At 53.5% G+C, this 26,989-nt stretch overlaps 1 protein-coding gene across 5 annotated transcripts; it reads left to right on the top strand.

Annotated features, from left to right (window-relative positions):
* The first annotated feature begins 1,745 nt into the window (after window positions 1–1,745).
* KANSL3 (KAT8 regulatory NSL complex subunit 3) lies at window positions 1,746–26,974 on the top strand. Of its 5 annotated transcripts, XM_065651772.1 has the most exons (22): window positions 1,746–1,995; window positions 3,554–3,724; window positions 4,433–4,523; window positions 4,815–5,000; window positions 5,137–5,268; window positions 5,567–5,683; window positions 6,233–6,334; window positions 6,478–6,549; window positions 7,092–7,166; window positions 7,316–7,473; window positions 7,968–8,031; window positions 8,519–8,719; window positions 9,371–9,527; window positions 10,777–10,854; window positions 13,806–13,997; window positions 15,569–15,653; window positions 17,006–17,160; window positions 17,580–17,692; window positions 18,268–18,487; window positions 19,395–19,528; window positions 24,145–24,268; window positions 26,439–26,974. In XM_065651772.1, exons 1-22 carry the CDS (start codon window positions 1,760–1,762, stop codon window positions 26,972–26,974), a joined length of 3,399 nt encoding a protein of 1,132 aa, XP_065507844.1. In that variant the 5' UTR covers window positions 1,746–1,759. The 5 variants fall into 5 exon arrangements, with proteins under 5 accessions (XP_065507844.1, XP_065507845.1, XP_065507846.1 ...); XM_065651773.1 differs by lacking the exon at window positions 10,777–10,854; XM_065651774.1 differs by lacking the exon at window positions 13,806–13,997.
* Window positions 26,975–26,989: the final 15 nt, after the last annotated feature.

Raw genomic sequence — 26,989 nt, 5'->3', positions numbered from 1 at the left:
TCACCGCATCCCCATGTCCCCATGTCCATATATCCCTATGTCTGCATCTCTATGTCCCCATGTCCCCATGTCCCCGTGCCCCCATGTCCCCATGTCCTTATGTCACTGCATCCCCGTGCCCCCATGTCCATATATCCCCATGTCTGAGCATCTCTATGTCCCCGTGTCCCCATGTCCTTATGTCACCACATCTCCGCGTACCCATGTCCATATATCCCCACGTCTGTGCATCTCTATGTCCCCATGTCCCCACGTCCTTATGTCACTGCATCCCCGTGTCCCCATGTCCATATATCCCCATGCCTGTGCATCTCCATGTCTGTGTGTCCTCATGTCCATATATCCCCATGTCTGTGCATCTCTACGTCCCCATGTCCACATATCCCCACGTCCCCGTGTCCCCATGTCCTTGTGTCACCGCATCCCCATGTCCCCATGTCCATATATGCCTATGTCTGCATCTCTATGTCCCCATGTCCCCATGTCCTTATGTCACCACATCTCCGCGTACCCATGTCCATATATCCCCAAGTCTGTGCATCTCTATGTCCCCATGTCCCCGTGTCCCCATGTCCTTATGCCACTGCATCCCCGAGTCCCCATGTCCATATATCCCCATGTCTGTGCATCTCTACGTCCCCATGTCCACATATCCCCACATCGCCGTGTCCCCATGTCCTTGTGTCACCGCATCCCCATGTCTCCATGTCCATATATCCCTATGTCTGCATCTCTATGTCCCCATGTCCCCGTGCCCCCATGTCCTTATGTCACTGCATCCCCGTGTCCCCATGTCCATATATCCCCATGTCTGTGCATCGCTATGTCCCCATGTCCTTATATCACTGCATCCCCGTGTCCCCATGCCCATATATCCCCAAGTCTGTGCATCTCTATGTCCCCATGTCCCCATGTCCCCATGTCCTTGTGTCACCGCATCCCCATGTCCCCATGTCCATATATCCCTATGTCTGCATCTCTATGTCCCCATGTCCCCATGTCCCCATGCCCCCATGTCCCCATGTCCTTATGTCACTGCATCCCTGTGTCCCCATGTCCATATATCCCCATGTCTGTGCATCTCTATGTCCCCATGTCCTTATGTCACTGCATCCCCGTGTCCCCATGCCCATATATCCCCATGTCTGTGCATCTCCACATCCCCATGCCACTATACCCCTATAACAGCAAGTCCCCACAGCTGCCTGTCCCCATGTCCCCATGTCACCGCACCCCCACTCCCATCTCCCATGCGAGGAAAGGCTGAGGAGCTGGGGCTCTGGAGCTGGAGAAGAGGAGACTGAGGGCTGACCTCATTCATGGGGATCAATATGGAAAGGGGGAGTGTCAGGAGGATGGAGCCAGGCTCTTCTGGGTGACAACCAGTGACAGGACAAGGGGCAATGGGTGCAAACTGGAGCACAGGAGGTTCCACTTGAATATGGGAAGAAACTTCTTCATGGTGAGGGTGCCAGAGCCCGGACCAGGCTGCCCCCTGCTCCGGCGGGGGATTGGGCTGGATGAGCTTTCGAGGTCCCTTCCAACCCCTGACACCGGGATTCCGCGTGATTCTGTGACTCCGTGACCTCCCGTGTCCCCGCCCACACACTCCGCTCCAAACTCCGCCCTCCGCGCTTTGGCTCCGCCCCGCTCCGCTCCTCCCCTCTAATCCACTCTCCGCGCTTTACCTCCCCCCACGCCGCCGCGCATGCGCGGCGGGGGCGTTTCCGGCGCAGGCGCGGCGGGCGGCGCTAGGGCCATGTCGCAGCGCGGCGGGGCGGATCGCGACCATCGCGACCGGGAGCTGCAGTGGTCGGCGCGCAGGATGGGCACGTCCCTGCTCCTGCAGCTGTCGGCCCACGAGCGGGAGCTGGACCTGGTGTGCCTGGACCACAGCTACGCCAAGCCCTGGAGCGCGCACCCCGACGCCAGCGCCGCCCGGCCCGCCCGCCTGCTGTTCCTGACCCCGCGGCGGCAGCAGCCCGGGCCCGCCCTGTGAGCGGGGATGGGGAGCGGGGTTGTGTGGGGCCGAGGGGTCCTGTGGGCCTGGGGAGCACGGGGGGGTCCTATGGGCCAGTTTGTTGGGGGGGGTGTGGGGATAGAGGGGTCCTGTGGACCAGGGAGGGGTCCTGTGGGCCTGTTGGGGGATTTACATGGGGATGGGAAGGGGCTTGTCGGGCCTGTGGAGCAGGGGGGGTCCTGTGGGGGGTTGTGGGGATGGAGGGGTCCTGTGGGCCTGTGGGGGGATTCACATGGAGCTGGGAAGGGGCTTGTGGGGCCTGTGGAGCAGGGGGGGTCCTGTGGGGGGTTGTGGGGATGGAGGGGTCCTGTGGGCCTGTGGGGGGGATTCACATGGGGATGTGAAGGGGCCTGTGGGGCCTGTGGAGCAAAGGGATGTAATGTGGGGCCTGTTGAGGGCTTTATGTGGGACTGGAAGTGGGCCTGTGGACCAGGGAGGGGTCCTATGGGCCTGTTGGGGGGATTTACATGGGCCTGGGAAGGGGCTTGTGGGGTCTCTGGAGCAGGGGGGTCCTATGGGGGGTTGTGGGGATGGAGGGGTCCTATGGGCCTGTTTGTTGGGGGTGGGGTGGGGATAGGGGGGTCCTGTGGACCAGGGAGGGGTCCTGTGGGCCTGTTGGGGGATTTACATGGGGCTGGGAAGGGGCTTGTGGGGCCTGGGGAACAAAGAGGTGTCATGTGGGGCATGTTGGGGGCTTTATGTGGGGCTGGGAATGGGCCTGTGGAACGGGGGATCCATCCTCTCTGGGGAGCTTGTGTGGGGCTGGGGGGTCTTGAGGGATGTGTAGAGCAGTGGGGGAGTGTCTTGTGGGGCATTGGGGCCTGTTAGGGGCTTTATGTGGGGCTGGGAAGGGGCCTGAGGGGCCTGTGGGGGTTATGTGGGGCAGGGGTGGTCTCGAGTGGCCTGTGGAGCCGTGGGGGTTCTTGTGGGACCTATTGGGGGATTTACATGGGGCTGGGAGGGTCCTGAGGGGCCTGTGGAGCAGCAGGGGGTTCTTGTGGGGCCTGTTGGAGGATTTATATGGGGCTGAAGCGGGTCTTGATGGGCTGGTGGGGCAGGGGTCACGTCCTATGGGGCTGAGGGGCCTATGGGGGGGTTATGTAGAGCTGTGGAGTGTCCTGAGGGGCCTGTGGAGTGGGGTGGGGGGGATCCCGTGGGGCTGAGGGGCCTCTGAGGGGAGAGTGTGGGGCAGGAGGGGGTCCTGTGTGTCTGGGGAGGTTATGTAGGGTTGGGAAGAGTCCTGAGGGGCCTGTGGAACAGGACAGGGGGTCTTACGGGGCGGTTATGTAGGGCCTGGGAGGGGTTCTGAGGGGTCTGTGGGGTAGATGGGGGGAACCTGTGGGGCTGCGGGGCTGATGTGGGGGCTGCGCTCAGGGTCACAGCTCAGGGGCTTGTTCTTGGGCTTCGCGGGGCTGCCCAGGCTGAGAGCGGGAATAACAAAACCCTCAGTTGTGATGCTCGGCGGACTTTTAATTTTAAAGCCCAGCAGAGCCCGCGGTGAGCGATTCCCTAATCTGCCATTCCTCCTGACAGCGAAGCCGATGTCCCCATCGACGTGGAGACGGTGACGCCCACGCCCGTGCCACTGTACGACAACCAAAAGGCGCGCAGTGTGATGAACGAGTGCGAGCGGCACGTGATGTTCGCCCGCACGGACGCCGACGCTCCCCCGCCGCCCGACGACTGGGAGGAACATGTCAACAGGTAGCACGAGGAGGCCAGAGAGGAGAAATTCGGGCACTAAAAAACCATCATCGCACGGTGTGGATTTATTATTACTGTGGCTCGATATACAGTGACGTTCCTGAACAGAAAAAATGGGTTTTCGTGTCCAAATTCCTCGTCAGGTGTGATGGTAGAAGCTGGACCGGCTGTTGAATCTTTCCTGTGCGCTTTGTGTGCAGCTCTCTCTGTTTAGAGGCGGTTGGGACAGTGAGTTGGTAAATTACACACACATCCTCAATTCAGCCAATATCCAACATCAAAAATTAGAAACGAGGACCTGCATAAATTAAAACCCCTCCTTGGAACTGTAGTTAAGCCAGTTCGTAATCTCGAGGTTATAAAGAATGGATTTTTTTTTTTTTTCTTCTGGACAGTTTGAGAAATGTGGCGATAACCTGTGCTAAAAGGAGTGATTATTTTGGTCTTGTTTATTTCTTCTGCTGTTATCTTGCCTTTCTGATGCTTCGAAATTCACCGACATACCCTGGTGACACTTAAAACCTGGTGTTTTTTATTGAACCATCCTCTAACTTAATTCCTCAGTAGCCAAACTTGCTTTGTCTGTAGCCCTAAGTTGGTTTTTGAGGCTGCAGTCGCTGCCGGCTGCCCTGGGAATGGGCAGCAACTCGCAGGACCTGGATGTGTCTGTGACAGCGACTGACGTTACCTCTCGGCTTTTCCCGCCAGGACGGGTTGGACGATGGCGCAGAACAAGCTGTTTAATAAGATTCACAAGGCGCTGCAGTCTGACCGGCTGGCTCGTTTGGCTAACGAAGGGGTAAGCTCTTTCACTCCCTATTTCGCTTCCCAGCAGAGTCGCTGCCTGTGTGGTTTTTATCAGCCCTTCCTAGCAAAGCCTGGTTCAGTCGAGCTGAAAGTCCTGGCTTCTAGGTTTGTGTAGCCTTAAGAAAAAGGAAACTCTGGGCTTCTTTGAGGGAAAATTTTGTCCTCCCTGCAAGGATTTTGGTCTTTGGGCTGCCCAAACCAATACTTCCCTGTGGCTTGGGATGCCTATGACACACTTGGTTATTCCCATAACCATATTTCTTTTTAATTTCCTGCTTTTTAGGCTTGCAACGAGCCCGTCCTGAGGAGGATAGCGGTGGACAAATGCGCTCGGAGGGTCCGCCAAGCTCTGGCGAGCGTCAACTGGGACACCAAACTGATCCAGTGGCTTCACACGACGTTGGTGGAAACCCTCAGTTTGCCGGTGCTGGCTGCTTACCTGGATGCCCTGCAAACGCTGAAAGGAAAGGTGATAAAAGCAACAAATTAATTTGCTATCGCTTAAAACGCTGTCCCTTTATAAAGCTCGTTAAAGGGAGCTGATGGAGTTTTTCTCTGGAGTGGCCGTGTGTGTTTTCTCAGCCCGTTCTGGCCTCTGTTTCCAGATCCCCACGCTGATCGACAGGATGCTGCTCTCCTCTACGGCCAAGACAGGGGCAGCGGGTGCTGAAGCTCTGTCGCTGCTGCTGAAGAGGCCGTGGGACCCAGCAGTGGGGGTCCTGTCCCATAATAAACCAGTAAGTACCTCTTGTAGGGGGCCAGGAGCTGGTCTCATATCAGTTTTATTCTTTCCATCCAGCCGTCGTCCTCTTTCCATCTCAGTCTTGCTTCCTGGGCTCTTTTCCTCCTGTTTTAGACTTGCTCAGTGAGCAGGGTTCCTTCTGTTGGACACATTTTCCCCCTGAACTATCCTGGGGTAGCTTTGGCTGGGGAAAATGTGATCAATAATGAGTAGAATCCCTCCTGCTTTGAGCAGCGAGGTTTTGGGCAGGGAAGTTGCTGTCCTTTTACATGTCTTTTTATTGAACTTCGTAGAGCAAATTGCCTGGTTCCCCCCTCATCCTGATCGCTTCCTCCGGACCCTCCAATTCCATGTTCCCCACGTCTCGACGGCACCGATTCTGGCAGTCGCAGCTTTCCTGCTTGGGAAAGGTTCGTATGGTTGGTTTTGAAAGGAGAGAAGAGCTGCTGAGCTTGTTTTTATAAGCTGTTGGTGTACGAAAACACTTGATTCTGTGGAAAGCAGGGGCTGGCATCTGCCATCCGCAGTGTTTAGCATTTAAGATGGTGCACAGGGGATGAAGTTGCCCAAATCTGGTGCATTTGGGGTCTCTTGTTGACAAAAGCATCAATTTTCAGCAGTTTAGATTGTATCATTGCTGTTATTAAGGATTAAGTCTTCTCATAGGAAGGTGTTGGGGGAGAGAGGTCACCTTATCCTCTGCCTGGATATGGAACTGCTCATACAGTCTTAATGTGTTAGATACGCTGGGTGAGGCTGTTTCTGTGGGGAATTCTCTATTTCCTCCTTTTTTTTTTTTTTTTTTTTTTTTTTAGTAGCTAGGAGTAAATCCCAGGGGAAAGAAGGTGATGAAAAGCACAAGTTCCTGCAAAAACTGGGTTCCGGTCCGTGCTCATTGTTGTCAGGACCTGTTGTCCCCAGTAACGGGTTATTTATCGATCTTTCCTTTCAAACGGCAGGTGATTCCCATCGCGACCCACCTGCTGAACAACGGCAGCGGGGTGGGCGTGTTGCAGTGTCTGGAACACATGATCGGGGCGGTGAGGAGCAAAGTAGCCGAGGTAAGAAAGACCCACGAGTGTATCAGGGAGCCTGTGCTGCTCCCTTCAAACCGCTCACCTATAGGTGCTGTGCCACCCCAGTGCGTCATTCCTTTGTCTGTCCCTCTTCTCCATCTGTGTGTTTTTTGGTTTTTCTGCTGTAGATTCACAGCCACTTCTCCCACAAGCCGATCATCCTGATCGGGTGGAACACGGGTGCCTTGGTGGCCTGTCACGTAAGTCTTTTGAGTGTATATATCGTGTATTGCTTTTGTGATCCAAGCATTCTGCCCGCTTTCTCTTGATCGTTTCAGCACTTGGTGTAGAATCAGAGATTCGTTTTGGTTGGAAAAGCCCTTTAAGATTGAGTCCAACCCTTCCCCCAGCCCTGGCACTGACCCGTGTCCCTGAGAACCTCATCTCCGTCTGTCCAACCCCTCCAGGGATGGTGACTCCAGCACTGCCCTGGGCAGCCTGTTCCAATGCCCCACAGCCCTTTGGGGAAGAAATGATCCCAAATTTCCAACCTCAACCTCCCCTGGCGCAACTTGAAGCAGTTTTCTCTTCCTGTTCCGGTTCCCTCAGCCGCTCCCATCACACTTGTGCTCCAGCCCCTTCCCCAGCTCTATTCCCTTCTTTGACCTTGCTCCAGCACCTCAAGGGCTTTCTTGTCCTGAGGGACTGGATAATTGAAGTCACACTCTGTATTTCTGTGCCTGGCAGAGCAGCTTTCACACTCTCGATGCATTTGGATGCTGACTGTTGCTTTCCTGCCCAGGTTTCGGTGCTGGAGTACGTCACCGCAGTTGTGTGCCTTGGATTCCCCCTGCTCACCGTCGATGGTCCCCGAGGGGTAAGGACCAAAGCAACATGGAGTCATTTAAAGAACTGTGCTTCTTAAAAAACCTAATTCCGAGTGTGGTGGAAATCGGTGTAAAAGGCATTTGCTGGAGCGTTTGCTTGATCAGTCCTTCCAAATTACAGTTGCTTGTGCTTTTTCAGGATGTTGACGACCCCCTCCTGGAGATGAAGACCCCTGTCCTCTTTGTGATCGGTCAGAATTCCCTCCAGTGCAACATCGAAGCCATGGAAGATTTCCGGGAGAAAATCCGAGCCGATAACAGCATGGTGGTGGTGGGAGGAGCAGACGACAACCTCAGGTAACGGGCTGCGAGATCGACGCTCTCTTCCCAGGGACACCGGGCAAGGTCTGAGTGTGCTACTTGCAAAAATAAACCCCAAATTTGATACTGAAACTAGACGGGAACTGCACAAAAATGCTCCAAGGTCAACTTCATCAGTCAAAACCGGTATGTTGGATAGAGGTTTGATTTTTTTCTGTGATAAATCTGCATCGTTTCTCCCAGTGTGGTGCAACACTAGAGCAAGTATTTGCTTTTTCATGCCCCTCCTGTCTCTGGAATCGTAGATTTTTGAAGGCCGTGCACAGAATTGGGGTGAGGGAGGCTGGAAGAACCTTGCAGGAAGCAAGAAACTCTTAAGGTTTCAGTAAATTTTGGAGCTTTTTCTCCTGCCGCACTTGTGCATGTTTGGTAACCGCAGAAATCTTTTTACAGAATGAGGTTGTGAGTGGGAAACTGGAAAACCAAATGCGTGTTGGCTTACGTCTGGTTTTGTTTTTCTTTTTTAATAGGATAAGCAAAGCCAAAAAGAAGACAGAAGGCCTGACCCAGAGTATGGTGGACAGGTGCATTCAGGTAACCACAGAAATCTTCCTTTTATACCTCATACCTATTAAAAAATCTTCTGAGATGTCTTGGTGGCCAGAAGTTAGAACTGCACTGGCAAGAGTGGTTGAATTGAAGGTGATTGATCTCGTGAGGTGGATTTTGAAGTCTCCGTTTGGGAGGAGAGACATGAGCTTCCTGGTGGCGCACTGTAAATAAAGAGCGTTTTCTGAGCTGTCCAGTGCATCTGCCTGGGGAAGCAAGTGGTATTTTGGGGAACATTGGAGAAACCATCATGTTTCTCTCCTGTTTGTCAGAATCAGTAGATTATGAGGTTTAATGGATCAGCAAGGTCTGTCTGTAACATTTTGGAGTTTCTTTTTGCAGCATATTAAACGTAGAGAGCCTTATTATTTGCCCCTTTGGGAATCCATCTTTTTTTCATTTCAAGCCATGAAGATGAGTTGTTTAGACACCTCCACACCACTTAATTAACTATTTGTTTCACCCTTCCTAGGATGAAATAGCTGATTTCTTGACCGGAGTCCTCACCCGAGCAGAGAGCCATTCGGGCTCTGATCCCCGTGACCTGGATGCTGAGAAGAAGAAGAAGCCGCGCGACTCGACCCGGAGGGATCTGTCGTTTGACTTGCCGGAAAGAACCAGCAGACCCGCCTCACCAGCAGCTAAAGTGCCCGCTTCACCCTCGGGATCTGAGGTGGGGGGATAATTTGGGTTGGGGAAGGGCGAGGGTGTGTGAGAAGATGCTTTTGCACTGCTGAGATGTGTAGTGAGAGATGTGGTTGGTGTTGCGAGAAGGTGAGAGAGTAGTGAGGGACTAATGGCTTGTGGGGAAGCAAACGAACCTTCGGAAATAGATGGACGGAAATGGAGAACAAGTCTGGGAAGCGGCTGAGGGACCTGAGGGGTTCAGCCTGGAGAACAGGAGCTGAGGGGAGACCTTCTGATCTCTGAACCGCCTGAAAGGAGCTTGGAGCCAGGGGGGGTCGGGCTCTGCTCCCCAGGAACAAGCGCCAGGACCAGAGGAAACGGCCTCAAGTTGCGCCGGGGAGGTTGAGGTTGGATCTGGGGAACAATTTCTTCCCCAAAGGGCTGTGGGGCGTTGGAACAGGCTGCCCAGGGCAGTGGTGGAGTCACCATCCCTGGAGGGGTTGGACAGACGGACATGAGCTTCTTAGGGACATGGGGCAGTGCTGGGGGTGGGGGAATGCTTGGACTCGGTGATCTTAAAGGTCTTTTCCAACCAAAACGATTCTGTCAATCTGTGTACACTTTATTGCCTGTCTGCTGCTACACTCAGGGTTCCACCTGCCTCTTGGGGTAAGAGCTGTTCCCTCTCTTCGAGCAGGACTTATCCAGCGTCTCCAGCAGCCCAACGTCGAGCCCCAAGACGAAAATGGCTGCGGTGTCCTCCGGCCAGAAGCCCAGCCCCATGGGCACCACGCAGCTGCTCAAGAGGCAGACGCAGAGGACGGACACAGTCCTGACACACAAACAGGCACAAGGTAACGCCCTGGACCTTTCCCACCCTCTTTCCTCTCAGCAGCCGGATTTTTTTGGTCTTCATCTGTTTAGGTGTTTGTCTTCTGAGTCCTGTCTTGAATTCCAAGCTCCCTGTGGCAGCTTTCTCTACAGCTCGGTCCCCTGTCTTGTCATCCCAAGGCAGCAGCCTGTGGAGGGTTGAAATTAGGTTGAAAATAGGGTTTTTTGAAGCTTGCTGGTCGAAGTGGGATGGGTTTTCACTTGCTCTGGCTGACCAAATCGCCACAGAGCCATCCTCTGATTCTTTTTCAAGTGTGAGCTCCTTGACTGGTGTCTCCTGTCCTTGAAGGCTGCTTGAGAGGGAGACTAAAGATGATTTGGGCTATTGAATCAGGACTAAAACAGTGGGGTTTGGGTAATTACAGAGTCATCTTCCATCAAACGGCAGTGGAAAACGTGCTCTGAATAAGAAAACAGCCTGCATTGTGTGGCGTGGGTTTTTTTTTTTTTTTGTCTTGTTGAATGCTGATTACAAACGTTACAGTGCAGCCTCGGTCTGATTGTGAACGCTGTGAATGCAGGTAATGGTTTTATTGGTTATGATCCCCCTGGCATATACCCAGGGGATAGTTCTCAGTCTTTTCTTTGCTCCAGACAGACCTGAACAGGATCATTGTCTTGTGTACCAGTGTCACCCTCCTAAGTCTTGCTCTAAGTCCAGGGTAGGCTTCACAGGGAAGTTGAAGCTTGCATCTTAATTTCTCAAACCATGGACTAAAATCTATTCCTGTGGTGTTGTAGCTGAGGGAGGACGTTTCTAGAACACAGGCAGGAGGCAGGATGACGGTCTGTGGTGTGAGAAGGGTCGTGGCCGCCGTGTTTTTGTCCGGAGCGCCGCTCCAGCGTGGCTTCTGGCCGGATTTGTGGCCGTCGCCATTCAGGGCCGTGCTGGCTGATGTCTCCAAGCTTTTTGGTGCAACTGCTGGGTCAAACTGCGGCTGTGCCTCTTGCAGCCGTGCCCGGATCTTTTCCCGATACCTGTGGGGCTGGAGAGGGCTCGTGCTGTCCAGGAAATCCGGGGTGATGCCTCTTTTAGTGTCACACGTGCCACGGAGAGGACGTCGCTGTGTCTCCATGTGCCCCGTGGCTGGATGAGTCGTGTCCGGAGCTCCGTGCTCTGCGGTCTCTATCTGCGGGTTGCGGTGATGTCCCTGGAGCTCCCTGTCCCCAGAGCCAGGCTGTGATACTGTAATTCTCTCTGATTCATTTCAGCTCAGTTCGCTGCTTTTCTGAAACAAAACATGCTGGTGAGGAAAGCTCTTCCTCCTGGCACCTCTTCATGTCTCTTTGGTGAGTATCTCCTCACTTCTCGCTGTCTCTCTCTCCGTCTCCCTCCTTCTCTCTGTCTCTGCCTCCTTTCACCATCTTCCTCTTCCCTTGCATTGGTTTGGGGATGTGGCCCAACGTGTCCCCTTGTCCCCTGCTTTTTTTTTTTTTTTTTTTGCTTTCTCATTGCTGTATTTGAAGCTAAAACTTGCTAACGGAGAGCATTAACTTTTCCTGAGCTCTTTCCTTACCCCGGTGGGTAAATAACTGTGCTTCAAGCTGTGTTGTCTGGCAGCAGGTTTGCTCTGAGGGACTAAAACTTTGTGGACAATGCGATGACTTTTTGTGATGGAGAGTTTAACCCTTTCCTGCGCTGGGGCTGAGAAGGGGACGCGTGTTTTGCTTGAGCGTCCCAAACACTTGGAGCAGCGAAGGAGCTGTCGGTGGGAGCAGAAACAAGGGACTGCCAAGTGACTTGGGGCAGATAGAGACACATGGAGTGGCATTTTTTGGCCGGAGAGAGTTGGAGGAGAGCAGAGAGGTCAGGGAGAGGGATGGCTTTGGGACAGACAGTGACACGGCGGGACAGGGATGATGTCTGGGCCAGCAGACACGCGGGGGTGAGCAGTTTTCAGTCTCCTGTTCTCTTGTGTCTCAGTGTGTGCGGCGCTCTGAGGTTTAGGGATCGAGGGGCGAGATCCGCAGCGGATCTAAAGATGCGTTTTGGCGTCTCAAGTGGCAGTGACTGCGTGGAGCTGGGACCGGGAGAGGAAGAGAGGTTGAAATCCAAGGCTACGGTGTTGTCACGCGAGCTGTCGGTGTCACTTCTCCATGCGGGTAACCCTGGGCTGCTGAGAGCACTGATGTGGGTGACAACTCCCCCTGTGCAGCACCCGAATGCTGGTGCTTTTAACTCAAAGAGGCAAGCGCTGGATGCAGAGAAGTTGCTGCTCTTTTGCCAGGTTCTGCCTCCTAAGATACATTCTCCCTGCTTGCCCTGAACACACACGAGATATTGTCCAAAAATGCACGTACGCAACTGTAGCGACAAACTCCTGAGGCACGTATTGGCCCGAGCTGGTTGGTTTAAAGGTTTCTTTCTTTCTTGAGCCTCATTTCAAGGTTTATTTATTTCTCGAGCCTTGTTTTGTGCCTTCCCCGTGTGCTGAGGTTACACACAGACCCCTGCACCCATCGCGAGTCGTCCCACCCAGAGCGGCCGTTCTGGGGAGATGTGGAGAGGCTGCCACCACTCTGGGCTGCCTTTCCATACGATCAAAAGCTAATTAAGACCTCTGGGGCTCATTAACGCATTGGCTCGGCTGTCTGAGCAGCGAGGTAGGAAGCTGGGGAACGTGTTTTGGGAGCGATTGCTGTGTTTTTTGGGAGCGGGGTGCTCCTCCCGAACACGCTGCCCTTGATGCTGGGGGGTCTGCGGTGGGGACACGGGGGAACGTTGGGTCACCACTCGTTGATGCTTTGAGGGGCACCTAACGCCGCTGCCTGTGCATGTGCCGTTTCGCTGTCCTGCTTGGCTGGTGACACTTTATTTGGGGGGGTGGCTTTGGCGCCCACAGTCTCTGCACACCTGGTGAAGTCCCTCTGGATGGCGACTCGGACCGCGCATGTTTGCAGGTGGGTGGGAGGCACAGGAGCGTTGCACGAGTGTCACGAATTCATACACTTGAGCCACAGGACAGTGAGATTGTCACTTGTCTTGGGGACCAGAGTGGCCCTGGAATGCTTGGAGTCTCCTGACATTTAGGGATTTGGCTGCAGTTTTGTCTTGTACCCGCAGCTCAGAGGTGTGCAGAGAGCATATAAATACATATATATACACACAGGTACATCTATATATTGATTTTGTATAACATCTTGGCCTCTAGGCTGTTGAATACACGATGTAGATGCCCTGGAGCATCTGCAAAGCGGGCGTTCTCTGGCTCAGCAGCTCTCGATGGATCCGTAGCTTTGGGCAAAAGCCTTTTCCCCTTGTCGCAGATGGCAGCAGTGCTCGGCCGTAGCGGCGGCTGCGTGTCCGAGCGCTGCCAGGCTGCAAACACCCTGGCAGGAGGCAGATCTGCACCTTCATTTCAACCCAGTCCCCCAGCATTTCAAACTGGGGCTGGATAATCCTATATGGTGTTGGGGAGGAGCAGAGAACAGCTGAGGCAGCTCGCGACCGTGTTTTGTTCCTGGGCCGCTTGTCGTGGCTCCTCTGTGCTTTTTCGGGTCGCCCTGGCAAACTTGTGCTTTAGACAGGACGAAACAGATGTGGCGGGTCGAGGATGCGACAGCACAATGAGCTGTTGGCGCAGAAGAGGAATCTCAGCTTGTGGTTTTTGTCCCCTAGAACCAAGCAGCGTGGGGCACGCAGGGGCTTGGCTTTGCTGCAGTGGCTTCTGTGCTCTCGGCTCTTCACTTGGTGCCTCTAAAACCTCCGCGCTCCTGTCCAGCACCTGGAGAGGTGGGCAGGAGCCGCTGTGAGGGATGTGCCAAACAACAGCCCTGCAAATACCTTTACCAGTGTGTGGGAGGAGCAGGTGAGCCGAGCTTTAATCCCCACATCAGCCCCGTGCCCGCGCCAGCGTTGCGAGTCTGCACCCTCACCTGGAAATTAGGAGTGCTGGAGGGGTCTGATGCCAGGATTGATCATTAAGATGAAAAGTGGAGATGGGGTGTTGCTGTAAACATCCATTTTTCTTCGCTGCAGAGGCAGGACAGGCTTAATACGCTGTCCTGCCTCAGTGTGTGAGTAGCTCGAGCTCAGTCCTGACCTTAAGACGGCAGCGTAGGGCACGTGGATGGTGAAAAGGAGGAGCGTGGGTCCCTGGTGCATGGGCGCTGGGCAAGGCTGGCATGGAGGGAGCTGTGACCTGTGCATGGGCATGTGTCCTCCTCCGCACCTCGGAGCAGCGCCAACCCCGAGGGACCCGGCTGGCGCTTTTCAAAAAAGCTCCTTCTGTGTCCCCTAGTTCCAGTCTCCTCAGAGCACTCGGACGGGGCTGAGAAAGATGAGGTGCGTGCGCAGCTGAAGAGGCAGCAGACCCCCAGCCCGACCCAGTGCACCAAACCCTCCAAACGAGCCAAAATCAAGGTGACCATTGTCTCTCACGGAGATGCCACGGGCGTGGGGACCGGAGCAGCCCTCACCACCCAGGCCGAAAGTGAGTTGCGATTGCGTAGCCGCTTTTTAACCCAAAAAAAACCGGGGTGGTGGCTGAGCTCTGACCCACTTTGGGGCACGGGGAGGGGAAGGGAGCTGTGATTTTTTTTTTTTTTTTTTTTTAAATTATTATTTTTTAAAAAAATTTTTGGAGGAGTTAGCTGCAGAAAGCAGACGGAGGCTGAAGGTGTGACTTGGGGACAGCGCAGGGGCCGACAACGCATCGGAGCTTGGCAGGAGCCTCTGTTTTCCGCAGCAGTTGGGATCGCGCACTCCAAGCGAAACACGGCGAGGCCAACTTTGGCTTTTCCGCCTTTCTCTGAGACGCTGGGACGCAGGAGTAGGTTGTGTGAATCTCCCGTTCCACTGCACGAAGCTCTCACCTGGAACATGCTCCCGCTTTGGGGATGATGACAACAAAGTTCTTCTGGAAGACTTTGGTCCATTCAGACTTTGGTCACGAATCAGCCGAGCGCCCCGCTCTGCTGTTCCCCTTCGGGGCTGAAACCTCGCACGATACACACTTGATGCACATATAAATAAACTCCAGCTCCTCTCCCAGCTCCGCTGATGGGAAAACAAGTGTTGTGGACATCCCTGCGGCCCAAAAAGAGGTGACGTGCGCCATCTTTGTCCCCTTGAGCCTCTGCAAGGAGGCCAGAAGCTTTGGCTGCTGTCACCCTTGTACCTGAAGGATGTTGCCTTGTCACCACCGCTGGCATTTACAACTTCCCCACCTCAGAGAGCAGAGCCCCAGAAATGTAAAGCAGTCGCTCGTAATTAGTGTTTGCTCCATGCAGTACGGGACTGAAAGGTCAGCGTCTCCATTCTGGTGGGAAATGCGAGGTTTTCAAAGCTCAGCAATAATTATTCTCCTTTGGAAGCATCTCTCAGTTAATTTAACAGTTATTTTGAACTGTGAAAATGAACTAATAAATACACTTTTTTTTTTTTTTAAGGTTTGTCTTCTGGCAGCTTTGACGTTCTCTAGTTTCCAGAATGTTTTTATTTTTAATTTTGCAAACTTTACTTCTTTTCACAGAAAGGAAATGAATTGCAGAAGCAAACATGAACCAAACAAGAATTCCCGCGTACCGGGTGTGAGCAGGAGGAACGCACAAGACAAACCCACTTGTATCCCAAAATGCCGCAATAAACCAATATTTTCGCTCCTCGCATCCATGTGTATTTTGTGAAACGTCTCTAGAAAATGCTGATAAAATTGATCGGTAGCGACCAGCTGGATCTGAAATATAATAATTGGTTGAGGCGGCTGATCTGTGACGGACCAGGAAAAGGGGATTAGCGGAGAGAAATTTGCATTTGGTGGCAAGGGCCTGAGATTTCACTGCTTACAGGTTTATTTTAAGCCGATTCCTTCAATCCCATTTGTCCTAACACTTCCACAACGGCAGCTTTCTGGTTTTTATTCTCAATTCTGCCCTGTGTTTTTATGGCCGCAGCGGAATTTTCCTTCCAAAGATGCTTTGTGAGCAGTGTGGTGGTCATACGAGAGAAGGGGAATGCTAAAGGAGGAGAAAAAGTGAGATTTCTTCTTTTTTTCTTTTGCAGTCGTCGCTGGAAAGCCGGTCCCCATGGCTGCGGGCCAGTCTGTGTCGGGCGCGAAGGAGCTGTCGGGGCTGCTCGCCACCCCCAAGTGAGTGCAATTTTGCTTTTTTTAATAAGCTCTGGGATTTTTTGACAGGCTGCACCACAACAGGGAGATTTCTGTGCGTGCAGCTTTCTGGTATCTTGCTCGTGACTGAAGTTTTCTGAAGAGCAGGAGACTTTTAGGCTCCTGAAAACGGTTTGCCAACCCGCAGGTGAGTCTGAGAATGGCAGAAATGGGCACAAGTGAAAGGTATTGTGGCTGTCGAGCTGTATTTCTAGATGGTTTCCCAAATTTCAGTTGGTTTATGTCTGTCTTTTGATGGCTGTGGTGTCTTTGCCAGAAATTCAGTGTTGCGTTTAATCCTTCCTTTTATTCCTTCGAACAGTCAAGCTTTTTTTTTTTTCCTAAAAATAGGGCAAAGAAGCCTCGATATTTCATCAAGTTGATAAGCTACCTGTAGGGGTTTCTGTTGGAGAGTGAATCTGGCGTTGACATCTCACGTCACTGTTTTCTCTTTTAATTCAAACTAAGCTTTGGAGAACCAAACTCTGATCTGGAAGGGGAGAGGAAGAAGAGCTGTTCTCAAATAGAAATTAGGTTTTAAATGGGGATTGTGGCACTGAAAGGTGGATTGCTTTTGTGAAGGGTGATGCCCCACCTAGGTAGGTGCGCACATCTAACAAGATCACTTCCAATTTGGAAATAATGTGGATTTTGTCGTAGGTGCCAGTTGTGGTTTAACCCCGGCCAGCAGCTGAGCCCCATGCAGCCGCTTGCTCACACCCACCTGTTGAGATGGGGGAGAGAATCGCAAAAGTGGGAAAACTTGTGGGTTGAGATAAAGAGAGATTAGTGCAAAGCAAAAAAAGGAATTAATTCTGTCCTTCGCATTGCAGGCGAGTGTTCGGCCATAGCCGGGAAAACGGTGACGTGGGAAGAGAAACGCCATCGCTCCAAATATCCCCCCACTTGCTTTTTTTCTTTCCCCAAAATACCGAGCATGACATCATATGGTCTGGAATATTCCTTTACCCAGTTTGGCCCAGTGTCCTGGCCATGCCCCCTCCCCGAAAACTCTTTGACTTGGTACAAACATCACTTGGCAACGACCAAAACATCAGCCTGTTATCAACATAATTCTCATTCCAAACCCAAAACACCAGCTACTAGGAAGAAAATTAACTCCGTCCCAGCCGAAAGCAGGACAGTGCTCCCTGTTCTACCCACTGTGGTGGGCACAGGGAAACATCTTGCTTTGGATTTTCATAGCTCATCAGCTCTCTGTCTTCCAGGAGTGCGCTGGGTTGTGTTGAGCCGCTGACAGCCTATTAGCAAAACCATCTTGCCTTGCCCTGAGCGGTTTATCGCTAACTGGAGTCTCCCGTTCGCTTTTTCAGGCTGAATTCGGCTGCAGAAACCTCCTCCTCGAGTCCTGCTCCATCTGCCGCCGTCCCCAGCAGCACGACGCCCGGCGCGTTCCATGCCCTGCAGAGCAGGCTGGTGGCCAGCGGCACCCACTGTGTGCAGGCCCAGCCGGCCAGCGGCCTCCAAGGTACCCCCGCCGCTCTCCATGGCACCCTCGTGCACATAAAAGGTCCAAAATCACTTGGTTGATCCTTTTTCTTGCATTCTCTGCTCTGGGTTTGTCCCAGGCAGCATTTGCTGTCGCAAAGATCCGGTGGGATGCTGTCGAATGAGGTAGAAGGCGCAGTAGGTGATCTGTTAATTATGTCGTTTCTATATAATTATGCCTCGAGACACCAACATCGACCTCCTCTCGCCTCCTGGGTTTCACAGCGAGCCCTGTTTGTGGCTGCAGCAGTGAAATGTGTTGCAGAGCAGCCAGGAGGATCCCCAGGCTGCGGGGAGGCTGTTCTTCAAAAACCACAGTTTTACAGACACCCCCCACCAGTGGAACTTCATGCTGGTGATTTCTCCAAGCCTGATTTCTTTATTCTTTCCTTTTTTTAGGAGCAGCATCTGCCAGCAGCCTCCTGCAAGGGCTGAGCTTCAGCCTGCAGGACATCGGGACCAAGTCCTCGGCCCTTCCTGCCGGCGCAGCTGCGGCCGGGTCGCCCGTGCAGGTAATGCAGACTGCAAACCTCGGAGATCCCACTCTGCAGGGAAGGTGCAGGGGAGGATAACGCGGCAGGAGTCAGGGGGAACCTGTACAGGCCACGTTTGTTCCTGAACCGGAGGAGATGAGGGGTGTCGGGTGTGAAATGCAGCTGAAATGATGAGGCGAAGGGGGCTAAAGGTTCTTGTGGGTGGGCTGAGGTCTGGGAAACAGGGCTGTGGGAAGCTGGTTCCAGGTGGCCACCTAGAAAATGAAGGAGCTGGAGAATGGGCTGGGAGCATCAGTGATCTTTCTCTCAGGCAACACTCCCCATCCCTTTGGTTTGAGGTGACCTCATTCAGAATGGGTGGCTTCGTTAGAAATAGTGTCACAGTTTCTCCCAGTCATGCTTTCAAGTTGAAATGAGTATGTGCAGACTGGAAGCAACAAATTTGCTTCCATTTAGACCTGTTTGTGGCCGCCAGAATGAAGTGTGGAAGCTCTCATTTCTAAAAACCTCTATTTTCTGCAGGAGGGAGAGGCTGTGCCATCCCGGCATCCCCTTTCCCTCCAGTTACTCAGCGCTTCTGCTTCTCCTTCCAGACCTCAGCGGTGAAGACACCCACGCCCATCCAGACACTGAGCGCCATCACCACGGGCACCGGCACGATTGTCCGCACCATCCCGGTTGCCACCTCTTTGTCTCTGGGAGCCTCGGCCAGCGGGAAGCCCACGGCCATTCACCAGCTGCTGACGAATGGTGGACTGGCCAAGCTGGCCAGCAGTCTGCCCGGCCTGGCCCAGATCTCCAACCAGGCGGCAGGTGAGGGACAAGGGGGACAGGAATGGGATTCAGGTGCCTGGAGCACCCCATCACATTTGTTTCCAAAGCTTATAGAGTCATTTTGGTTGGAAAAGACACTCAAGATCACCAAGTCCAACCATAACCCAGCCCTGGCACTGCCCCATGTCTGTGAGAACCTCATCTCCGTCTGTCCAACCCCTCCAGGGATGGTGACTCCAGCACTGCCCTGGGCAGCCTGTTCCAATGCCCCACAGCCCTTTGGGGAAGAAATTGTTCCCCAGATCCAACCTCAGCCTCCCCTGGCGCAACTTGAGGCCGGTTCCTCTGGTCCTGGCGCTTGTTCCTGGGGAGCAGAGCCCGACCCCCCCTGGCTCCAAGCTCCTTTCAGGCAGGTCAGAGATCAGAAGGTCTCCCCTCAGCTCCTGTTCTCCAGCTGAACCCCCAGCTCCCTCAGCCGCTCCCATCACACTTGTGCTCCAGCCCCTTCCCCAGCTCCGTTCCCTTCTCTCAACTCACTCCAGCAGCTCAAGGCCTTTCTTGGTGTGAGGGGCCCAGAACTGCCCCCAGGATTCGAGGTTTTTCCTCCCCAGAGCCCAGCACAGGACGGTCACTGCCCTGGGCCTGCTGGACACACCAGTGCTGGTACCAGCCAGGATGCTGGTGGCCTCTTGGCCACCTGAGCACACGCTGGCTCATGTTCAGCTGCTGTTACCAACACCCCCAGGTCCATTTTCCGCTGAGCAGCTTTCCAGCCGCTCTTCCCAATCCTTTGCCGTTTGAGCTGTAGCTACAGGCAGCCGTGCATGCTGGCGATTTCTGAGCACTCTCCTCTAATGGGAAGAGGCTTCTGATGCAGCTCACGGTTGGTGAGCGCGACCTCTGCAGCCCTCGTGTCTCAGGGACGTCTCGCTCGTGTGCTTTCTAGGCTTGAAGGCCCCGACGACCATCACTGTGACGCTGCGTGGGCAGCCCAGCCGTGTCACCACACTGAGCCAGGCGGCCATGGGGACTGTCCAGCCCCAGCCGGAGGAACAGCCAATGCAGACGCAGGCACCGCAGGTAATTTTTGGCATCATCTCTATAGAAAAAGTGTCCGCTGCTGCTCCCCAGAGGTTTTTCTAACTATTGTGGATATAGCTGTCGTAGGGAGATCGTTCTTGGTCAAATCTTGGGTGTGATGAGCTTTGTTGCTTCGCGCTGGTTAAGAGGACCCAGGTCATCTTCGTGTCTGTTAGTTACAGGGTGGATTGTGCTCGATCTCACACCAGTACCGCACCGAGGGAACCTCCGGCTGGGCTTGGAAAGCTGGTACCAGCATGGGAACTGTTCCTGAAGCTCTGGGATTTCTTGGCAGTAACAGGGTTTGGTGGGAGGAGTGTCTGTCTCTGCTCGTTCTCACTGCCGTGCTGTTCAAACCAATTTTAGGAAGGGCTGAGCATGTGCTCCGAGCTTATATCTGTTCGGTACAGGTCTCCTTTTAGAGGTGAATCACTGACAGTAGGAAAAACTCTTATATTTGGACTCTCAACGCATGCCAGGTGCTGTCTCGCGGATCGGGGCTGCCTTCCTGCATTAGTCTTAGTGCCGTTGGGTTGAAAAGATGAGATCCAAGTGGAAAAGGGTTTTTTTTTGTTGTGAACATAGTGTGTTTAGATACTGTAACATTGACCTCTCAGCCTCAAGTCCTGAAAGTAGGGGTGAATTTACTGCAGGTGTATCCTTGGGCTCTGTCCTAAACCACTGTCGATTTTGAGCTGGATTAATAAACATGAGGGTGGAAAGGTTGGCTCTGAGAGTGGCTGGTCAGTGGTGGCTGCGATGTGTCATCAGCAAGGGTGACCCAAGCTCAGGTGGCTTCCCTGTGGTCCCAGCTCCGAGCTGTACGACACTCACGTCTCTCCTGTAGATGTTTTTTTTTTCCTGGATGTTAGAACCTGTGGTCGTCTTCCCGGGGCTGAAGGAGGCAGGAAAAAAGCAGCTGTTTGCTTGAGCATGTGCTGAGCGGTACAGCTGTCCAACAGGTGCTGGCTACAGCGATTCGAGGCATTTTCAGGGAAAAAATAGTTCTAAGAACAAGTCAACAGGCTCCCAGAACAACAAACGCTGCAGCTTGGGCAGTTGGACAAGTACAGAGCATCCAGTGGGGATCAAACTCCAGTTCCCAACGGGGATTAACAAACTGGCGCCAAAGGTGCCAAGATCACTCCAGATTGGCAGGGTTTGTTTTTTCTTTTCCTCTTGCACCTAATTTTCCTACTTTTGATAGCACTACCGCAGGCCCCGGCCAGGCGAGCTGGCTCAGGAGAGGCAGAGAAATATCTCCTTTGCAGATGAAGCTCTAGAGTTTAGTCCCTGTTGCTGGGCTGGCTTGAGTTGTGGGCAGCATCGTGGAGGTAGGAAACACACTTCTGCCCCTTGCTGCTCTCTGCAGAGGCTGTTCGAGGTTGTGTGAAGCCCTGAGATATATTTAGGGATACGTTCTCCTAAAGGTGAGGCCTTTGGATGGTTAAGTTGGTTAAGGATGAACAGCAGGATCCCTAAATCCTTAATTTACGCTTTAGAGCGTCTGCCGTTGCTGATAGTTTCCACGCAGAGTCCTGGTTTGCTGCTGGTTAAAGCTCAGATTTGGGAGCACCCGCGTCCTTCCTCCCGTGACTTATCTGTGTTTCTTTCAGTTACTTGACTCTACAACAGAGCCTGTGAGCATTTGCAGAGCTGAGCTTAAGGCCGGTTTAGGTAGAGCTTAAAAACACAGTGCAGATCCCACCTACGCAGCGGGTGAGTCTCTTTGTAGCTCTGAAATTCTTGGAGTCAGTTTTTGTGCTCTTCAAAAGCTGTTTAATAAACCATCAGAACTCACGTGCTTCCCTTCACGTCCCTCGTTACCTCTGAGAGACCCTAAACCTCCAGCAGAACAACAATTCCACAGTGTAATGAAACTTTTTACAGCTCCACGCCGGGGTTAATGAGTCCGTGTAATATTTTTAAGGCCGTGAAGCTGTGACTTTGACCTACAGCGCTGAGCTTGTGTCTTCAAGGTCGGGCTTAACTGTGTGGCCGCCTTCGCGAGTCGCTTCAAAAGCAAACTGAAAGCTATGTTTTTACAGGAAACGGAATGAGCTGCGTGTTTTTGTAACTAATTATAGCCCTCGACGTCAGCTGGTGTGTACCTCGGATTACGTAATCTAACCGGGCTTCCTGTAAACGAGCAAAATTACAAAAGGCTTTGGGGATAATGCTCGGGGCTTAAACTCGTGTGTTTTCAGCAGCAGCCGAAGCTGCTGTTGGTTGGGTTCCCTTTGAAATTCCAGCTGACGGTTCCGCTGGGCCTGCGCAGGAAGCATGAGGCCCACGCAGTGGCTGTGTACTGTGATTTTTTTTTTTTAATTTAATTTTTTTTTTTTTTAAATTCTGGAGGCTGGAGTGATGCCTGTAGCAGATGCAGTTTGAGTGGGTAACTCTTTTCCTACCCCCTGCCGGCATCGAACAGGAGGCGGAAGTCTTGAGGAATCTCCCTGGGGACTTTGCAAATGCTTTCTGTGAATCGCGGAGTAAGAAGCAGCAAGAGTGTTTGGGTGGCTTTAAAGTGAAAATAGGAGCAAGTTTCCGCTTCTCTTTTCAAGAAACTGCTCCACGGTGGTTTGAAGGTCACTTTGGGTGAGGATTTCTCTCCGACTCCAGCCCAGAGCCAGCAAGCTACCAGTAAACACCTTTATTTTCCTAAAGCTTGACCCTTTCCACTCCCAGAGGGCAGAAATATTAATTATAGCTAACGGAGTAGCGTCAAATTGCTGTGCGAGGCATGGAAAAGCAGGTAGAGGAGCTCAGACTTAAGGAAAGGGAGTAAATTGGCTCAGAAGTTGGACCAAAGAGGTGGGTGTCTGGTTTATAGCTGGAAAAGCTGCTTTGGAGCATGAATTATGTCACTCAGGGTTGGGAGGCTGGTGTGGTTTAACTTCAGCCCCACGCAGCCACTCGTTCACTCCTGTGAGATGGGATGGGGAGAAAATCGCAAAAGTGAGAATAGTTATGGGTCGAGATAAAGGCAATTTAATAAGTGAAGTAAAAGCTGCATACGCAAGCAAAGCAAAACAAGGGATTAATTAACTGCTTCCCATTGCAGGGAGGTGTTCAGTTATCTCCAGGAAAACATACATACATACATACATACATACATACACACACATATATATATATATATATATAAAAAATATGGAGCATGACATCATGTGGTCTGGAATATCCCTTTGGTCACTTGGGGTCAGCTGTGTCCCCTCCCAGCTCCTTGTGCACCTGGCACAGCTGAGAAGCTGAAAAGTCCTCGCCTGCCTTAGCAACACCCAAAACATCGGTGTATTATCAACATTATTCTCATTCCAAATCGAACACACGGCACCGCAGCAGCTACTGCGAGGAAAATTAACTCTGTCCCAGTTGAAACCAGGACCCAGGGCTCCTGGGCGAGCGCCGTGACCTCTCCACAATTTCACGTACCTGGACAGAGCGCAGGCAAGTGAAGCTGCCCCAGATCCATTAGAAGAATCCCTGAAATGGGTGAATTTCCAGGTATTTTGGTGCTGCCATCCTGGTGTGGTTTAATCCAGCGGGCAGCTCAACACCACATGCTGCCCTTTGCTCCACAGAGGGATTGGGGAGAGAATTGGGGAAAAAAAAGGGTAAACCTCATGGGTATGACACAGAGTTTAACAGAATAGGAAAGGAAAATAATAATACTAAAAATAATAATAAAAATAAATAATATATAAAAGCAGTGATGCATAGTGCAATTCCTCATCACCTGTCAACCGATCCCCAGCCAGTTCCTGAGCAGTGGGTGTTCACCAACCAGTTCCCCCAGTTTATATAGTCAATGGAATATCCCTTGGGCCAGTCTGGGTCAGCTCTCCAGCTGTTCCCCCTCCCAGCTTCTTAAAATCACAGAATTATTTTGGTGGAAAAGACATTTAAGATCACTCAGTCCTCCTCATGCACCCCCAGCTGAAAAGTCCTTGACTTGGTACGAACATCGCTTGGCAACGACCAAATCATCAGCCTATTACCAACATCATTCTCATTCCAAATCCCAATTTCAGCACTACACCAGCTACTGGGGAGAAAATTAACTCCATCCCAACCCAAACCAGGACATTCTGCCTTAGGGTACAAATCCCAGCTCCCCAGTTGTCCCAGTAACCAGCGGGTTCTTATTAGAGGGGCTTGTACGTCTTGGTTAAGCATGAGGGCAGCTCATTGCGGCAGAGGATGGACTGTCCCAGTTTACACTGGGCTTTCACTGGTGCTACTGGTAATATTGTCTCACTCTTGCAAGCAGGTTTGCACGATGCACAAATCACCCTTGAGCTCCCTGCTGTTGTTTCATTGTTGTTGCGGAGGAAACAAGCGGGACAGATTTTCCCGACAGCCACAGATGGGGACGGCGCCATCCCCGTCCCTCCACAAAAAAGGCAACGAGTTGTGCCGCTCTCAACACCGTCACGCTTTTAAAATACAGATCTCTGCGGATTTTCTCTCTGTGTTTTTCCCTGAGTTTGGTACTGACTGCTCAGCAGGGTTTGAAGAAGCAGGGAGAGGTGCTTTGATTTTTTTTTTTTTTTCGAGGCGAGGGCCAGCGCGGCTCCATTTCCAGCAGCTCTCCGTTACTTTAACCCTTCCAGGCTCCGGACGGCGCGGTTGGGAACCTGCCGGCCCCGGCTCCGACGGATCTCGGCAAAGCCCAGGCCGGCGCAGAGACGGCTCCTGCCGACCCCCCGGCGCGTCCGACCACCGCAGCACCCTTAGGTGAGGCGCACGGCGGTGGCGGGCGCGGGGACCGGAGCTGCCGGTGACGTCCGTGCGGTCCCTCCAGGGAACGGCTGCCTCAATCCTGCTTATTTTTAAGCCCATCTTTATTTTTTGGCCCCCGTGGTTTCTTTGCACGAGGAGTTTTGGCTCCGCGCAGTTGATGTGTTAAACTCGAGCCCAAACACAGATTATTGGCGCTTCATGTTTAGGGTCCCCTTGTGTTCTCCAAGCACTGAGCACTCTGCCCGCGTTTATTTTCTTTGCCCTGGGGAGCGCAAACCCATCCAATTACAGCTAAAGAAATACTACCCAGCCAGTTTTATTTAAAAAAATAAAGCGGTGATGTGCTCCATTGCATCCCCAAAGGCTCCGGTACCCAAGAGCCCACTGCCCACCGAGCCGGTGGTTTTATTTCCCTCAATCCAGCCAATTTCCAGGCAAGCGCTGGGGTGCGCGGGGAGCCGGCCCTTGGCCACATCGGGGGGATGAAGGTCAGTGGGGCTGTCCCGGTTTCCCAAAAATCAAACAAAGCAGCTCCGCAGCGTCGGTGTCTTCTCACGCGGTCAGATTTCCTTGCAGGCACTAAACCCAGGCAACCCGTCTTTGCAGACCCTCGAAATCTGCGTTTTTTCCCCCCAGGGCTCGCCAGGGAGGTGCAGAAGCACTGATTGAAGTCGTCTGCTGTGTGTTTTTTCTCGTTCCTTTTGTTATTTGTCGTAGGAGGTTCGGTTTGGCTTTGCATCCCGCGGGGGTTCGCGCCGGAGCAGCGGGATGAGCTGGGGGGTCAGCAGAAAATATTTTCCGGCCTTTTGTTTTTGTGGAGTGGTCGTTACTGGTGTATTACCCGCATCATCGTGTCTCCGTGCTGCTGCCCCCGGCCTGCCCTTCCATCCTCCCCGATCCCCGCGATGGGGTCGGTGGTTGGACACTTGGTCGTCAGCTCGCGGCTCTTCATTTCAGAGAGGTCCACGCTGCGCTGGTGGCGTTGGTGGCGCGATGTCACCCCGATGAGGGCTTCGATGTCACCTTTGATGTCCCTGTGTCGCGGAGACGCGGTGTGTCCCAGGGATGGAGCAGGTCAAAGCGCTGGGCGACCTGGGCTGCTCCCGGTTGGGGTGTCTCTGACCAGAGTTATTTTAACCACTTGCGCGTTTCCAGGCTTTGTCCCATCCCTTGAGCGTGTCTAAACCCAGCGGTGAGATCTTGGTGAATTCCCTCTCCCTTTTGGTGCTCTCTGGGCTGTGGCTACTGCAGACTGGCTGGCACAGGGTAACCACCACGATAGAACCTCTGCCGTTGTCGTAGAGCTCTTCATTTCACAAAGCCTCGAGTTTTTTAGTGTGGTGAGGGTCTGAGCATCCCCAGCGCTGCTGGTGGGATGGAGCTGGAGATGCTGGAGCTGAGCAGGAGCTTGAGCCGGGCCCAGAGAACAACATGAGCTCGGTGCAGCTGGGGCAGGTTAGACGGGGTGAGATAAAGAATCTGGGGAAGGGGCTGGAGCACAAGTGTGATGGGAGCGGCTGAGGGAGCTGGGGGTTCAGCTGGAGAACAGGAGCTGAGGGGAGACCTTCTGATCTCTGAACTGCCTGAAAGGAGCTTGGAGCCAGGGGGGGTCGGGCTCTGCTCCCCAGGAACAGGCGCCAGGACCAGAGGAAACGGCCTCAAGTTGCGCCTGGGGAGGTTGAGGTTGGATCTGGGGAACAATTTCTTCCCCAAAGGGCTGTGGGGCATTGGAACAGGCTGCCCAGGGCAGTGCTGGAGTCACCATCCCTGGAGGGGTTGGACAGACGGAGATGAGGTTCTCAGGGACAGGGGGCAGTGCCAGGGGTGGGTTATGGTTGGACTCGATGGTCTTGATGGTCTTTCCCAACCAAAGCGATCCTGTGATTCTATAAGCTGGAGCACGCTTGGCTCAGGCAGATCCCTGATGTCTTGTCCCACCAGGAGGGGACTTTCTGGGGTAGAAGACCAGCCCCGAAATGAAGAGCGGGAGGATCTGAGCGGTGCTGACGCTGCCCGAGTTTGGCTGTTGTGTTTTCCTTGCCCAGGACGGGACAGGGTTTTTTTGGGGTCTCGCTCTGCAGGGTCAGTGCGATGGGACAGCCTGTGACCCTGGGGCGGCCACCGCGTCCCCGTGTCACTGACCACGCTGTCCCCTTCCCCGCAGTGACCGCCAGCAGCCCCATGAAGACGCTGTACGTCATGTCGGACGCCAAGCTGTCTGCGCTCACCAAGTCTGCGATGGGCGAGGTCCCCCTCAAACTGCCGGCCATCCAGCCTTCCTCCTCCTCTTCCTCCTCCTCCGGCTCTCCCACCGGCGCCGTCACCTTGGCCAGCACGGCCAGCAGCCTGCTCCACTCCAAGGTGGGACCTGTGTTTCAAACCGCTTCCAAAACCGTCATCCTGACCTCGGCATTGGCTGCGGTGAAGGGCGACGGGCCCCTGGGACACGTTGGGGACAAGCTCAGCCTGAGCAAGAGTGTCCCGGCCCTCGGCCACGCTCTGGGGACGGCGGAGCCGCTGGGGAGGGTCCTGTCCGCGGGGGACGAGGGGAGCGGCGGCGGCCGCGCCAGGGAAGCTCTGGCCAGCAGACACTTGCTGCCCCAGGCGGTGCTGCCGGGGGGGGCCGGCACCGCGCTCATAACGCTGGGCGGCTCCTCCGTCATCGCCGCGGCGGGGGCCGCGCTCGGCCACAAGCCGTAAGGACCCCCCCGGGAC

This window comes from Caloenas nicobarica, chromosome 25, assembly GCF_036013445.1.
Source record: "Caloenas nicobarica isolate bCalNic1 chromosome 25, bCalNic1.hap1, whole genome shotgun sequence".
Classification (NCBI taxonomy): domain Eukaryota; kingdom Metazoa; phylum Chordata; class Aves; order Columbiformes; family Columbidae; genus Caloenas; species Caloenas nicobarica.
Note: the sequence above shows the minus strand (reverse complement) of the source record. Positions and strands in the feature narration are given on the sequence as shown.